We start from the raw sequence: 17675 nt of genomic DNA, 5'->3' as shown, positions 1-17675 counted from the left end.
TTTTTTTAAACTAAGTTAACTTAACGTTAACCTACTTTAAAGTTAACTTTAAGTTAAGATTATGAACACACCGTAAACCTTGTAAACACAACACAAGGAAACCTTGTTCTTCCTATGGAATCAACATTATACTATTATTTATTGCTATTACAATTATTTACTACCACATTTTATATAATATTATTACATGTAACAATATAATGTAATAATGTAATTATAATGTTGCTATTTGCTTATTACTATTATTTATAATATGTAACTCACTTTGCTAGTTACTATTATATATATGTAATTCACATATGCGTACATGGATTCGTATATATATATATATATATACATATACAAAATGGGGTTCATATCTTGATATTCAAGGAGCATGGGCTATATAATAATTTAATCTCCACATTATTGGAGGGGCAGCTGGCCAAACTTGCCCCTCCCAAACGACGCCCCTGTATATATATATATATATATATATATATATATATATATATATATATATATATATATATATATATATATATATATATATATATATATATATATATATATATATATATTGGTTGATGTAATTATATATTTAATTGAGAAGTTGGGAATGCGAATGATCTAAGCTTACTTGAACACAGGAAATCTTTTTTTCAACGTATATTACAATCAAAAGAAAAGTGCAAAGCCAATTTCAAAAATACAATTCAGTAGATGAATGAAGCTGAGTCACAACTGTCGAATGGTAACACGATTGTCGTCTTACGTTGGGAAATTAAAACCTTGGAACTAAAAATTACGAGAATTTAAGAGAGAAAAACAGGTTTAATAATAAAGTAGTGATAAACGAACTAAAAACAAAAACAACAACTAAAGATTAATTAATAAAATTCCGAATGTTTCGACTTTACGTCCAGGAGCCTCTGTCAATGGAAAAAAAAGAAAACAAAATTAGTTAAATCATATAAAGAAAAAGACAAAACAACACAACAAGAGAGAAAAAAAGAACAAAAGACAAACTAATAAACATAACTCATATCTTAATAAATTTGTTCAATACCGCTCAACTGTAACACAGAAAAGAACACCAAAATCTCTAGACATTTTTCCTCTACAATATAAATACCAAACAAATATTTAGATTTTTAATTAATTGCCCCTGCTTTATTTAAATTAAACTCGTTTTTCTCTCTGAAGTTCTCGTAAATGGAAAAGCAGTGTACTCTATGAAATTATCTAAAAAATTACGTACCCAAAACTCTTAATCAGGAGACATAAAGCATAATTGAAAACGAGGACATAAAAAAGCAAAAAAAAGGCATAAGCAAAAAAGGACATAGCATTAAGAAAATTAATTAAAAGAAAAAATTAAAGAATTTTTTTTTAATTTAATTAAAAAATTAAAAGAAAATTCTTAATTTTTTTGCTGAAATTCTTGATTTTGATTGAATTTTCTTAGTCATTGTATTCATATAAAGCTGGGGCGCTGAAGTAGACTGAAACAATTCTAGCTGCGGTCCGACTTGAAGGTAGGGGGGAAGGGAGCTAAAGTTTCATGAATCTTGCGATTTGGACATCTACCAAAAGGGGTTGTTTGATCTCAACTAAACTTGATGAGAAGCCATACCTAGTTTCTTATTTGCGCATTTGGGATGCTAATGCAGAACTTGAGCTCCTCAAAGGAGGTTTTCAAATTTAAGCCAATGGAAAAATAGAAAAACGGCCTTATTATTTTTTAACAAATTAAATTGTTTAAATAAGACAGTGGACAAATAGAAAAGCGAGTGTAATATTTTTTTCATTTGTCTAAATTTGAAAATGGAAAGGTGTTGTGGTCCAAGAAATTATTTATTTGCAAATCAGGTTTCCTTAACCCTCATCATCATGTCATCTAGAAGAAAAGATTATCAGATCTAAGGCAAACTTGGTGGAAAATTATCCATATTGAATTAGTTCTGTTTCTGACTGACTGTCTATAGGATTGCTATCCCATTCTGAAACACCAAGATTGCGATAAAGCTGTGATTGAGCCCCCCCCCAGGTTGCGAACTAGTGCTTTAAAACATAGCTACAATATTGAAATATTGTTGGATTCATTATCGTGACCATGATACGTCAATTACATCAATTTGGCTACCCTTAAGCAAATAAGAACAAATTTGTTTCTTGATATTTGTTAATTTTGCTGTCTATAAACTTGAATAAATAGGCTTTTCCCTAGTCAACCCCTCCCCCTTAGACGTAACCTCTGCCTCAACAAAATTCTCAATTTTTACCTCCATAAAAGATATGTATATAGAAAGATACAGAAGAACTCCCCTCCCCCCTTTATTCACCATCAGTGGCTCCGTTTGGGAGGTGCAAGGAGGGGTAGTTGCCCTCCCCCAATAATTTGGAAAAGAATTATTATGTAGCCCATGCCCCTTGACTCTTCGTATGTCGACCCCTTTGCCCCCCCCCCAATAAAATGCTCGAGCTATGCCCTTGTTCACCATGTATTGTGTAAGGTATATTTTACTAATTTTTGGACTCGCTATTTTTTGTATGCTACATCTCACTAATTTCTTTGAATTATTTTTTGATTTAACTAATCGTTTGATCGTTTATATACATGGCCCTGTGACAATTTTTCTTAATTTAGCTTCATGTTTTTTTCTCGGTTGTCTCTGATTTTTGCTTGATGCAGGAAGAGAATTTCACTCTCTTAGAGCTTGTGATAAAACCTTTCGAAATAAATATTATATTTATTTCCTAGATCCTAGATTTAATTTCTTTCCAAGCTTTATTTATATCCTGGATTTAAAACGCACATACTCTTTTTCCCTTTTACCTTAATTTCTTTTTGAGGGAATTAGTACCTTGGCAGATATACGGATGCTCTTTGTTGATGATTACCTACATTTGAGTTTAATTGTGCGGGGGAAAGTATGTAACCACATGGATTTTTTATTGTTCAAAGTTTTTTTGCTTTTGTTCCACTGCCTTATTTCAATTATACTCGTTTTCTCTTTCTCAATTTTTTTCTAAACATAGATTTACACATCAGTACTCAGGGATCCGGTGATCCCCTTCCTCCCGCCTCCCAGGGAAAGAGGATGATTGTGGTTTTCTTGTCTATTTTTTAACTCGTTGCTTTCCACTTCTGGTAAAAAACTTTTGATGTTAGAACTAGTTGAAATTCTAATGGAAATTCTGTTAAAAAGGAATAAACACTTCTTCGCATAGATGAAACTAATGAGATCTTAGGGTAAATGAAACTAACTTGAATTACATGAAAAGTCACATATTAGGTGCAAACAGCCACTTTTTAAAGCATATGGCGGGGATATCTTTTCCGGGGTTTTTTGTTTTTGAGGAAGATGGGGGGGGGGGGGTGCCAGGGGACTGTTTTTGGGTTGAAATCCAAAGGAAAACAAACCTTTTGGCCAAATTCTTTTATTTCCCTAGGCCTTTAGTTCCGTCTTGAGGGATAGCAGCTTTTTAGGGAGCTTGAGTATGAGCCTTGCTCTTCTTAGTATCTCCTGTATTATCATTATGGGACTTCTTGTTTTAAAGGTCGGAATTTGCTTTTGCTGCTGTCATTAATGCTCCGTGAAATTTATTACGTTTCAAAAAGTCATTGGATTCAAGATTTTATTCTACGCTTAAATGCAAACTGCCCACAATTTTATCAAAATCCAAAAAGAAACTAGGTCAGATTTTGTTAATATGTAGCTTTGTTTTTTAGAAGAGGCTGATAATTTTGGAACATACTATTTAAAGCTAGTTGAAAGAATAAAGGGTCCTAAATTGTTGTCATCAGGACATCTACCTCATCAAGCTGTCTAGTTTATAGCAGCATGATGAAAGTAAGTGCAGGCATATGTCAATAGCTGTCTGGTGGCAAAGAATTTTATGGATTTAAACTCTTCTAGGTAGTGAAGCAGTCGTTAGCATGTCGTGTTGTGGACGAGCAGCAGATCGAAAGACACTTTTCTGCAGAAGACTTAAAGGAGCTGTATAGATTTGAGCCAGATAGAAACGAGAATCGACCAACCCCAAAGCTACCCAAAGATTTGCTGCTAGCTGATTTATTACAGTCCCACAAGGATACAATTGTAACCTATCATGAGCACGACTCCCTCTTGGAGAGCAAGGAGGATGAAAATCTTTCTGAGGAGGAGAGGAAAGCAGCGTGGGAAGAATACGAAAATGAAAAGAAAGGTAAAGTAATTAGTCTAACTATCCGCTGCCTTTTTTTTTTTTTTTTTTTTTTTTTTTTTTTTTACATTTGAAAATCTTTATGGTAAATTCTCAAAAGAAACCTCTAAGCTTTTCAAAAGTGAAAAAAATAATGATAACAAATAATACTACCACTACTGCTAACAACCTACTTCAGCACCAAGCTGCCAAAGGCCAACATGGCTACACACGCTCCTCTTCCATCCCAATCTGTTCAAGTCCCTAGTCGGTTGCCCGAAAAGGTAAATATTGGGCAATCTGTCATCCTTTATCCGCAGAACGTGTCCTAGCCAACTCAACCTTTCCCTCGTTATAACCCTAGAAACCGGGATTGACCCACATTTTTCGCACAGTTTACTGTTTGAGATGCGGTCAGTCAGTCGGGTACCTAAAACAATCTGTAGGCAATTTCTCTGGAAAACATCTAGTAATTCTTCATCCACTTTTCGGAGCGCCCATTCTACAGAGCCATATTTGATCATTGTCATCGCTGAAGCTTCCAATATTCTAACTCCGTTTCTAGCTAAAGTCCAGAGTAGAAAATCCTACTCCGTTTTTCAGAGTGCCCACGCTTCAGAACCACCCCTGGACCACTGTCATCACTGAAGCTTCCAATATTCTAACTCCGTTTTTAGAAAAACTCCAGAGTAGCAAATCCTATTCCGTTTTTCAGAGTGCCCACGCTTCAGAACCACCCCTGGACCACTGTCGTCACTGAAGCTTCCAATATTCTAACTCCGTTTTTAGAAAAACTCCAGAGTAGCAAATCCTCGTCCGTTTTTCAGAGTGCCCACGCTTCAGAACCACCACTGGACCAGTGTCGTCACTGTAGCTTCCAATATTCTAACTCCGTTTTAAGCAAAACTCCGAGGAGCAAATCCTACTCCGTTTTTCAGAGTGCCCACGCTTCAGAACCACCTCTGGACCAGTGTCGTCACTGTAGCTTCCAATATTCTAACTCCGTTTTTAGCAAAAGTCCAGAGTGGCAAATCCAACTCCGTTTTTCAGAGTGCCCACGCTTCAGAACCACCTCTGGACCAGTGTCGTCACTGTAGCTTCCAATATTCTAACTCCGTTTTAAGCAAAACTCCGAGGAGCAAATCCAACTCCGTTTTTCAGAGTGCCCACGCTTCAGAACCACCACTGGACCACTGTCATCACTGAAGCTTCCAATATTCTAACTCCGTTTTTAGAAAAACTCCAGAGTAGCAAATCCAACTCCGTTTTTCAGAGTGCCCACGCTTCAGAACCACCTCTGGACCAGTGTCTTCACTGTAGCTTCCAATATAATAACTCCTTTTTAAGCAAAACTCCGAGGAGCAAATCCTACTCCGTTTTTCAGAGTGCCCACGCTTCAGAACCACCTCTGGACCAGTGTCGTCACTGTAGCTTCCAATATTCTAACTCCGTTTTAAGAAAAACTCCCGAGTAGCAAATCCAACTCCGTTTTTCAGAGTGCCCACGCTTCAGAACCACCTCTGGACCAGTGTCTTCACTGTAGCTTCCAATATTCTAACTCCGTTTTAAGCAAAACTCCGAGGAGCAAATCCTACTCCGTTTTTCAGAGTGCCCACGCTTCAGGACCATACCTGGACCACTGTCATCACTGAAGCTTCCAATATTCTAACTCCGTTTTTAGCAAAAGTCCAGAGTGGCAAATCCAACTCCGTTTTTCAGAGTGCCCACGCTTCAGAACCACCTCTGGACCAGTGTCGTCACTGTAGCTTCCAATATACTAACTCCGTTTTAAGCAAAACTCCGAGGAGCAAATCCTACTCCGTTTTTCAGAGTGCCCACGCTTCAGGACCATACCTGGACCACTGTCATCACTGAAGCTTCCAATATTCTAACTCCGTTTTAAGAAAAACTCCAGAGTCGCAAATCCAACTCCGTTTTTCAGAGTGCTCACGCTTCAGAACCACCTCTGGACCAGTGTCTTCACTGTAGCTTCCAATATTCTAACTCCGTTTTAAGCAAAACTCCGAGGAGCAAATCCTACTCCGTTTTTCAGAGTGCCCACGCTTCAGGACCAGACCTGGACCACTGTCATCACTGAAGCTTCCAATATTCTAACTCCGTTTTTAGCAAAAGTCCAGAGTAGAAAATCCTACCCCGTTTTTCAGAGTGCCCACGCTTCAGAACCACCTCTGGACCAGTGTCTTCACTGTAGCTTCCAATATTCTAACTCCGTTTTAAGCAAAACTCCGAGGAGCAAATCCTACTCCGTTTTTCAGAGTGCTCACGCTTCAGAACCACCTCTGGACCAGTGTCGTCACTGTAGCTTCCAATATTCTAACTCCGTTTTAAGCAAAACTCCGAGGAGCAAATCCTACTCCGTTTTTCAGAGTGCCCACGCTTCAGGACCATACCTGGACCACTGTCATCACTGAAGCTTCCAATATTCTAACTCCGTTTTTAGCAAAAGTCCAGAGTAGAAAATCCTACCCCACTGCACTTTTCATTTTGTTAATTATTTACGCGTCTTAAAACTGCACTTTTCATTTTGTTATTTATTTACGTGACTTTGTTAATTTCATAACTTTCGTAGCAAGGTTATGCAAATATCCAAATTTTTAAATAATACATACTCATTTTTTCCTGTCGTTCTTCAGAATAAATATTTTATGTCAGTAAATCCGATTTCATATGATCAACTGTTTACATATAATCAGCTTTCTGTCGTTCTTCAGAATAAATATTTTATGTCAGTAAATCCGTTTTCATAGGATCAACTGTTTTCATATAATCAGCATGTCAGTAAAACTGTTTTCGTATGATCAACTGTTTTCATATAATCAGCTTTCTGTCGTTCACCAGAATAAATATTTTATGTCAGTAAATCCGTTTTCATATGATCAACTGTTTTCATATAATCAGCTTTCTGTCGTTCTTCAGAATAAATATTTTATGTCAGTAAATCCGTTTTCATATGATCAACTGTTTTCATATAATCAGCTTTCTGTCGTTCTTCAGAATAAATATTTTATGTCAGCAAATCCGTTTTCATATGATCAACTGTTTTCATATAATCAGCTTTCTGTCGTTCTTCAGAATAAATATTTTATGTCAGTAAATCCGTTTTCATATGATCAACTGTTTTCATATAATCAGCTTTCTGTCGTTCTTCAGAATAAATATTTTATGTCAGCAAATCCGTTTTCATATGATCAACTGTTTTCATATAATCAGCTTTCTGTCGTTCTTCAGAATAAATATTTTATGTCAGTAAATCCGTTTTAATATGATCAACCAGATTTATCAACCAGATGTGATCAACCAGATTTTAAATCCAGGTGATCAAAAGGGCATATATGCAGCATATCAGGAAATGCTAAGGGTATTCATTTTAAACTTTCAGAGAATGTTCAAGGATAGGTTAAACTAAATCAAATGATACTAGGTGCGTTAAGGTTATCCAAAGATATTGATGCGTTTTTTTGTGTATTAATTAAAAAAACGTTTTCCACAAAATAAGTTTTTCAAAGTAAAGTAAAGAACTCCACTAAACAAAAAATGAGCAAAAATAAAATCAAATAATCTTCCAAGCGTGAAACTACCACAAATCAGCATTGATAAATAAATGAAACCCAAACGAACAGAAATTACAATAAATAACCGAGTCAAACTCAAAACGTGCAGAAAGAGTATAGCTCAAAACCCCTATGCCTTCTCAGGGCCAGAACTCAATTTGCACTTTACTAAAAAAAAAAAAAAAAAAAAAAAAAATGAATGTGCATTGTCGGTATAATATACAAATGCTGATATTTATTTCTTAAGATGTTGATAATACTTGATTTGTTAAATTTATAAGAGAAATAACATTAAAAAAAAAATCAGTGAAGTGCAAATTATGTTCAGAATGGCAATCAAGTTGCCATCAGCCATGGCTAATTGGAGAACAAACTGAGACAGATAGTCTGAGTGAGAGGGAAATCTGGCATAAGCCTTTTTTAGGATTATATAAAAAAATTTATCATTTCACTTTTTCATTGGTAGTCTATCATTCATCCGTCCATCCTAGGACAGAACTCATAGAACTGAGGGATGGCCTAGATTTTTGGGTTGACTCGTGACACACAATGTCAACGGGACTTGTTTGCAAAACGGGGGACTGAATTTGCTTGGACTCACAGGTGAACAAGTGACCTAAGCCTGATAGGCTTGGCCACTTAGATTCTCAGGCCGACTACCGTGTGTTAAGATTGACACAGGACCGACAAATCCCCTGCACTCGCAGGCGAACGGGGAGACTTAGATTTGGCATTGTGAAATTTATCGAGTTTTCGTGTTTATTTTCACGGTTCAATGTGAACACGCTGCCAAAAGCGTGGTACTATCCACACAACTTAGTAATTTTGAAACAATCACAAGAATCGCAATTTTTGGGTATAAATAGACCTGAAATGAGTCGGGGGGGGGGGGGCCAAGAATGCATTTATTTTTATGTCCTTGTTACATTGTTGAAGTAGGTACGCACTACCAGGGGAAATTTAAACTAAACGCAGTACTAAAACTAAAAAAATAGACTCTTGAATTGCTCTGTAACAATGATACAAGTGGGTATTTGCATTTGGTTTTATAATAAATCTCTAGATCTATCTATTGTATCTGTAGGTGTGGTCATTTTTTAAATGGTGCTTTCCGGAGTACGGAAAAAATTGATTCAAAAGCTTTGTGTTTCATTATTTTTTATTTGTATCTAGATAGATAGATCTTGAGATTTATTTTAAGATTATACAGATTTATAGATTATATAAAAGTTTTTGGCAGCGTGTTCACATTGAACCGTGAAAATAAACGCAAATATCTAGTTCGATTAATTTGACAATGTTTTTTATCCGAAAGTTCAAACATTATCAATGTATTGTTCTCTAAAGACAATCACGCCTTCAAAAACAGTTTCGTGCACCATGTTTTATCTTATTTTCGAGATTTTTCAACCTTTTTTCCTGTTTTTAATTTAGCATCTGCTACTACCAAAACTACATAATTGCAGTGGAAGTCTTCTGTTTTTTTTTTTTTTTTTTTTTTTTTTTTTTTTTTTTTTTTTTTTTTTTACATTTGAAAATCTTTATGGTAAATTCTCAAAAGAAACACCGTGCCATTCTTTCTTAACTGTATGGAATTAAAACAGAATATCCAGGCCCTTTTTTTTGTTTTACCGATATGGCCTGCTAACATTGTGGGCTGAGCTGAAGCCTATAAATTGAAAGTCTAGGACTTATCAATCGCTGTTCGCTATTCATTTTCTTCTGTTAGGAAGTAGAAAAGACTGGAAAATTGACGCAAAAGGTTATTGGTATCTTAAAAACTTCTAAGCTTTTCCAAAGTGAGAAAATTAATGATAACAAATAATACTACCACTACTACTAGCAACCTACTTCAGCACCAAGCTGCCAGAGGCTACTACCTAAACCTACATAATTGCAGTGGAAGTGTTTTCCGTTTTTTTTTTACATTTGAATATATGGTCATATAGCTATCCACTTTACCTGTTCAAACACTCTGATTTCATGCTTACTGTCCTTGTTACTTTTGGAAGCCAGGTCAGTTCAGTTGCATTTTTTGCATTCCGTGTCAATTCGGTTCATTCATTGTGACAAGAATAAATACGTCTATAACTCGTTAATGAAGCCCCCGAAATCAATATTAGCTAATTCAGTTTATGCACAATTTTATTGGGGAGGGGGAGAAGGCAACACCATAAGACAACTCAAAATATTGAAAGCTGAGAGCAATATTACAGATGGTAAGGCAGCCTACAACATGAAGGTCTTGGCTTCTTTTTCTTTTTTTTGTGGAGGAATCTGTTTTGTACTTTGGCCACACATGCTCTAATAGAGCTTAACAACTAATCATTTTTATGTATTTTGTTAGAAAAAACTTTTTTTTTTGTAGAGGAATCTGTTTTGTACTTTCTCCACACATGTTCCAATAGAGCTTAACAACTAACCATTTTTATGTATTTTGTTAAATTTTTTTTTTGTGGAGGAATCTGTGTTGTACTTTGGCCATACATACTCCAATAGAGCTTAACAACTAACCATCTTTTTTTTTGTCTTCTAATAATTAGTTTCCCTGTCTTAGAAGGTGATTAGGTAATTAAATTCAATCTGGTAATAAAAACAGGCTTCTTCTAGAAATCTCGCTAGTTGTTCATTTTTCTCATGTATTTTAACATCTTGTTTGTTTAATCAATGATTCACTATTTGAGGTTGGTATTTCGTATTCAACAATAATTATTCATTTAAATTAAATTGTTATAAATGTATTTATCAAGTTTGTAATAAAACTATTAAACATTACTTAAGATTATTAATCATTTTCTGATGATTATTAATTCGTTATTAATTCTTTTCAGATTGTAATGAGATTGTTTTTTAGGGCTGATATTCCATATTCAACACTTATTATTCATTTTCATCAAATTATTATTAATTTACTTCTTAAGCTGTAATTAAATTATTAAATGTCAGTTAAGATTATTAATTTAATTATTCATTATTTTCCGTTAAAACTAATTGTTCATTTTCTTTTAGGTTTCAACCAATGATTTACCTTTCAGCGGTAGTATCTCATATTCAATAATTGTTCATTTTCATTAAATTACTTGTTAAATCAATTATTGTTAATTAATAAGGCTGGTGAATTATGAATAATTAAACGGGCTTATTCATTCTTCTTTTTAACATCTTTTTTTATTTAATCAATGATCTACTTTTAGGACTGGTGTCCCATATTCAACAGATGCCTGTTGCCTTCGATCCATTTGCAGCATATTCTAGCTATCAGATGCCAATGAACACCCCAGTTATGCCCTCGTTGGATACTTTGCGGGAATACCTGAGGGCTCAAAAACCTGATATGAGTAACGAAGAGCTGGACGCTCGTTCCAAGTTTGCTCTCCAAGAATATTACAATCTTTATCGGGTACTTTACTTTTTTATATTTAGTATATAATTTTAGTATGTTATATATAACTAGGATGCATTGGCTATTTAATTATCGAAAGAAATAGTGATACGCACACTGCTTGTTTTATAAAATAAGAACGCTTACTGCAATACCAACACTTAGTAAGATTCAAGATATAAGGCTAAAAAGAAAAAATACCAGATTCCCCCCCCCCATCCCAAAAACTTCCCCAAGTCGTAAATTGGTCGTAAAAGTGTAGGCGGAAAATTAGACCCCCTCCTCCCGAAACAAACTATTTTAGTAATCCCCCCCCCGAACAAAGTCCTTTTTGTACCTCTCCCTCCCTAAAAAAATCTTTTGAACTCCCCTCCCTCCTGCAAAAATGTATTTTACATCCTACTAGGCATTAAACTGATTTTGTAAAATGTTTTGTAGACCAGTCTATGCTTAACTGCTTATATATTAGAATATTCTTCTACTTCTGAAGGCAGGCTCAAATCCAATGAGCTAGTTTTCTTTTTTGGTTTAAAAGATTAAGTTTTACATCAATGCTGCTGGGTAATGGTAAAAACGAAGGACCTTGCTGATTAATATCAATCTCCTTAAAAATTCTATAAGTAGTAATTAGACATGAAAGCATGCTGCAAAATTAGAAGGAACGGATTGGTTTGAGTCCATGCAGAGAAAAAGGAATTTTGGACATTCACCGGTGTATGTTGACATTAACCAGATTTCGGGCATTCACGGTAACATATATATCTAAATTAAAAATATTTATTAAATTTGACATAATTTAAATTGATGCTTTTCTGTATATATCTCTTAAATTTTGGACAGATTAAAAATGATGAAGCTGCAAAGCTTTTGCTCCCCTGCCTCCATTTTAGTCATATTCTTACCTGAAAACCGAGATTTTCTACAGTTCTTCTGTTGGTTGTTATACAACCAGTAAGATCTTTCTCATTGCGTGAAGTTTATCCTTGTTGCCACGCTGAACTTTGGAAAGAAACAAGCGGAAAATTTCCCTGTTCACAAAACAGCCAAGCCGAGCGACTGTACCGCACAATTAACCTACATCATATATTCGAGTATATCATCAATCACAATCACGATATGAACGTTTTCTATTGAACAGTATAGGCTAGTGGGAATATGTCCGATTAAGTAAGAAAAGCGATATTTTTAAAATAATTCTATTGATACGTCAATAGTCAACTAAAGGGATAAATACTGCAAAATAGGATTTCCTACTTGGTCTTTCTAATATATGATCTAGTAGGTAACTTTATAAACTAATAATTTCAAGTGTATAATCTTGAACAATTTTATAAATAAAAATATAAATGCATAGCTCAGACTTTTAGCTGCTCAATGATATATACGTTCATTCAATTACTGGGTTTTTTTTTTCGCCCAGTTACTGTCAATTAATGGTAGCCGTTGTCTTTTGCTAGAGTAATCATAAAAGTTCCACTTTCTAGAACTCTATGATGACTTCGCTCATTTTTGGCTGATAATATCAAATCCAAGTAACTTCAATCATTCATTTATTTTTATGATGTGATATATTATTTAACCTTAACAACAATTCACATACTATCAGTTTGATTCACCCAAAACCATGCGGTTGACGTGGGGTGAATCAGGTAAAAAGAACATACACATAACATCATTTAAACTCACTCTAATAAGAAAGTATATATATATATATATATATATATATATATATATATATATATATATATATATATATATAATATATATATATATATATATATATATATATATATATAAAATAATAATTATAATACTACGGGGGCAGCAACTACATACCATGTCCATAATTTGGGGTCACTCTTACTAACCAACAACCAATTACAACTTAATTTAAATCGAATCAAATCATATCTCCTCCAAAACCGACAAAACTAAAATTCATTCTTACTTAATAATTTTATAAAGTTTATCCTAGATAATTTTATATATGAATTTATTTTTATAATTTTAATTTCTATTTATTATAATTAAAATAATAATTTTATTTTTATTTATCCTAGAAATTTTTCAACAAGCAGTTCTTGCAGTTGTTTGGCCTTAGAAAGTATATACTATACTTATATATTAATAAAATATATGTATTTTTCTATACAATAATTATAATACTGTTTATATGATAATTAATGTAGTTCTGAAATAAATGAAATTTTCCAGACGAAAAAGTTCTGTTAAGGTAATTGAAATTATAAATATAAAGAAAAGTGGAGTAATTAGTCATAATCAGTTAATAAAGAATATTCGATATCAATCCTCTTATATTTCAGCTGTCCAGAGGCCAAATCTATTAACCCACTAAGAATTTCTCTATTTTTTTGTCGAAGTATTTAATTGAATTTCCCTAATAATAAAAAAATATAATATAAATGGTTGCAGCTAATATTTAGACATTAAAATTAAAATAAATTATTGTAACATATTCTATTTATTAATTGGTCTCTTTTGTGTAGGAGAATATTGTATTTTCTTTTCTCTGCTAAAACTCGAATATATTTTTAGTCATATATTGCAGGTCAACACTTACAAAATCTGTGTCTCTTTTTTTGTGCGAAAATTTTTATTTTTGGCTATAATTTTTTCTTCTGCACAACCAAAATTTTTTTTCTTTTGTTGGAAAAAATCCCCGCTGTACTTCACACAGCATTCCCCATCCCAACATTTTGTAATAGATTGACGTAATTTCCAGGGACGACAATACCATTTCGCGTAACTTGAGACGAGGTCTTCATTGAAACCAGAAAAACAAAGGAAAAAACGGGATGCCGTATAAATATTATCTGAAGCTACGCGAAACGAGGATTATTGTCCCTTGAAGTCAATCTATCACAAAGTGTTGGGATGGGGAGTGCCTTGTGAAGTACAGCGGGGGTTTCTACCTTGTTTCACAAAATGTGTGCATGTTTTAGGCTATGATGCAACAGCAAGCACTGGCAGAACGAGAACGCATTATGGCACTCCAACAAATGCAGCAGATGATGTACCCTCAAAGACAATCCATGGCATTAACTATGGGCAGACCTCTTGAGCCAGGCCCATCACGAGTTAAATCCTCAGTTAAACAACTCCTTCCTCAGGGGCCCACTAGATTAACAGAGATTTCTGTGCCTCTCTCCAAAGCGTCGGGTGGCATGAATCAATTAAAGACAGTTAAAGGACAGTTAAATCAGTTAAAGGATATGGGTAGACCTGTGGTACCTGCTCATAAGAATGGTAACCTTCCGATAAAGCTAGGTAATGAAGTGACAATTACTCCAGTTGCATCTGAAGTGAAGAAAGTGAATGACAAAGATTCGCTTTTGTCGCAAGCTTTAGGCAATAGTGATCAAAGTGAAAAATAGTTTCTCTGATATTACAATTTGTGGTTAGTATTATTTTGTTGAAAGTTGGAATCAGCCGCTTATGAATAATTTTTATATATTGAAATGTGTCGTTACTGGAAAAGAAATACTTTCATGTCTCCTAAAAGAAAGCAGGATAGTTTTTTTGATTTTTTATATATATATTTTTTTTTTAGCTGGCTCATAGTTCATTTTACCTCAGAAGAAGAATCCAAGGTTTTGTCCAAAAGACATATATAAAATTTATTATTACGTTTTTATAGGCTTTTGTACCCCCCCCCCCCCCCCAACAAAAATCTTGGATATGCCCTTAGATCCATCAGTACTTATTAAGCCATGCTATCATTCAAGCTATTGAGACCAACGAAAAAAACAACTGTTTTTGTCTTCGCAAGAGCAAGAAAGAGTTGTTAATTATTAAATGCTTTGCTCGTGTGCAAAGGAACTTTCGTTCAAAGATCAGCAAAATGTCGGGATAAAGAAAAGGGGAAAGTTGCAACCGAAATTGTGATCATATTGTCAAAAACCGAAAAGGAACATAAGGAAAGAAGACCTCCCTGAAGAAAAACGGAAAATGAAATGAAAAAAATGGTAGAAAACTGAGAAGAAACACAAGAACAGAAAACTTATCTGAAGAAAAGCGGAAAAGAAAATGAAAAAAGGTAGAAAACTGAAAACAAACACAAGAAAAGAAAACTTTTTCTGAAGAAAAACGGAAAATGAAATGAAAAAAAATGGTAGAAAGCTGAAAAGAAACACAAGAAAAGAAAACTTTTCTGAAGAGAAGCGGAAAAAATGGTAGAAAACTAAAAAGAAAAAAACAAATAAACCTGAGTGTAACAATATTTGAAAAAAAGAAATGAGTGGGAAACCCCATCGTACCTTAAGGGAAAGCTAAACGTGGTTCATTTCTTTCCCGTCGGTTGTTCATTACCTTTTAACAATATTCACTTTCAATTTTTACGATGTTATCTGACAGTAAGCTCCTCTAACTTTAAACTGACTTGTTGATCTCCATAAATGCGATGATTTGTCTTCGTATTCTTCCTTTAACGAATATATCAAAGATACCGCATCGCTTTTAAGTTATCGCTTTACGATACAATAGCAATTAAATGATACTTAATTGTTATTTGATAATTATTAATAATCGAGGGTTATTGCTTTGTGAATTTTGAAAGTTCGAAGAAGCTGATCTGGTTGCTTCTGCCGTCCCCCAAAATTTTTGGGATTTCTCCGAATATTACAAAAGAATCTCCGTATTGCATAAGATCTCCAAAATGTACCCAAAATTTAGAATTTGTATTTTGGGTTAACTTTAGTGTATTTACGAAACTTTATTACGAGGAGATTTCAGAGGACCTATATTTCATAGGCCGTTTTCTATCTGTTTCTGAGACTTGATCGATCGAAAAAACCAGGCTGTATTGAAAATAAAACTATGAAAATGCAAGTACCGAGTTTTTATTTATGGCACATCCAAGCCAAATAGAAGGCTACCCAGCTCAGGTACGAACACGCCAATTTGTTCCCTGAGGGAGGGGGAAAATTTGTTAAAACTACAAAAACAAGCAAATTTCGTGGACATTAAATTTCATATAAAAATCCCAAAACTTAAAACAAAACTTGAGTCAGTATAGTACAGGGAGAAGGCTATATGGGCATTGGTCAAAAGGACACTTTATTTAATGTTGTTGTGTGAAATGGAAGTTCGTTGTCTCGTCAGTTTAAATGATACATGGCAATAGCTAGTTTTCCACATTTTTTTCTTATTTGCTGGAACATATGTATTGGAAACCTTCTTCTGTGGCAATGGATGAGTTTAGTAACTGTTAAGTGAAGTTCAAGTTTATCTTTCCCTAATTTTTCCAGGAACAAGGAAGTTTGGTTGAGAGGGGGGCAATTGTAGGGTGACCCATAATCAATTTTTTTGTATTTGTTGGAAGTTGCTTATTAAAAATTGAAAAAGCAACACATTTTCTCTAATATTGGATGATTTTAGCAACTGTTTTAAGTTCAACTTCAATTTTATTGTCCTACTAAGTATAGGATATTGAGAAGTTTTAATTAGAGGGAGGGAGGTAATTGTAGATTGACACCTAATCAATATTTTCTTATTTTTTTGGATGGAAACATTTTCTGTGGTATTGGATGACTTTGGCAATTGTTTTTAAGTTCAATGTCAATTTTATTGTTCTGTTAAATTTTCCATGATATAAAGAAGTTAGGCTTAGAGGGAGGTAATTATAAACTGACACCTAATGTATGACCTCTTATTTGTTTGAGGAGTCTAGCAACTGTTAAGTTCAGCTTCGATTTTATTGTTTCTCTATGTTTTCCAGGATATAAAGAAATTTGGTTTAGAGGGAGGCTATCATAGAGTGGCTCATTAGTCAACTCTATTTTTACTTCCCCCCCCCCCCCCCCTTGTAGGTTTTGTCGGAATAATGAAAAAATGTCGTTTTTCCATATTTAATCTGAACTTACCTAATACATACTTTTCGCTGATTTATAATTAGTTTGAAAAAGTAGAACAGTTTCTTTGGAAAAGGTTTTAGCTGTTATATGTATATATATATATTTGTATAAAATTAGAAGTGATCTAGTTTTTATATGAAAGAAGTACTATTTCCTTTTCTTTTTTTATAGTTTGATTTCCAGCTAGTATTTTCTTTTAGCCGTTGATTTTAAATATATTCATTAAAAATGTCTTTTCGAAATTGAAGTAGAACTTTTGACAAATTCCAATGACAAAAATTTGGAGTCGGTATCAAAATCCGGAAAGTTTGCAAAAATATTTGTATAATTATTGTTTTTTTTTTGTTTTTTTTTTTGCTACAAAACCTCAAGAACTAATCGCGTTTAAATGAAAAAAAACGTTGAGAGGGTTAATTTTGTAAATAGAGACTGTTGTTTTTATTTTTGAATATTTGTTGAATCTTGGTAGGTTAAAATCTACTTATCGTGGGAGGCATGTGTGCGTGCGTCCCATATGTAGAAAAAAATGTCAGCTTTTTTGGGAAAAGATGAGTAATTGAGCCCCTCCTGATTTCTTCAGATTTTTTTTTATTTTTTTTATTTATTTCTCCTGCATTTTTTACGTCTTCCTTGTATTTTAACTTTTTTTCTTTTGTATTTTGTGATGAAAAAAGATGACTT

At 33.8% G+C, this 17675-nt stretch overlaps 1 protein-coding gene across 1 annotated transcript in view; it reads left to right on the top strand.

Moving 5' to 3' along the window:
• LOC148940475 (uncharacterized) overlaps window positions 1–17349 on the top strand; it is a 100655-nt gene extending 83306 nt beyond the window's left edge. The window contains exons 12-14 of the mRNA XM_089105499.1: window positions 3903–4191; window positions 10934–11139; window positions 14085–17349. Of these exons, the coding sequence (XP_088961625.1) occupies window positions 3903–4191; window positions 10934–11139; window positions 14085–14516 (927 nt within the window). The 3' untranslated portion in view covers window positions 14517–17349. The remainder of the gene's footprint in view (window positions 1–3902; window positions 4192–10933; window positions 11140–14084) is intronic.
• Window positions 17350–17675: the final 326 nt, after the last annotated feature.

Source organism: Artemia sp. Qi Xiang Cuo, chromosome 19 (assembly GCF_049724085.1).
Source record: "Artemia sp. Qi Xiang Cuo chromosome 19, ASM4972408v1, whole genome shotgun sequence".
Lineage (NCBI taxonomy): Eukaryota > Metazoa > Arthropoda > Branchiopoda > Anostraca > Artemiidae > Artemia > Artemia sp. Qi Xiang Cuo.
This window is presented reverse-complemented; position numbering and strand designations above follow the sequence as displayed.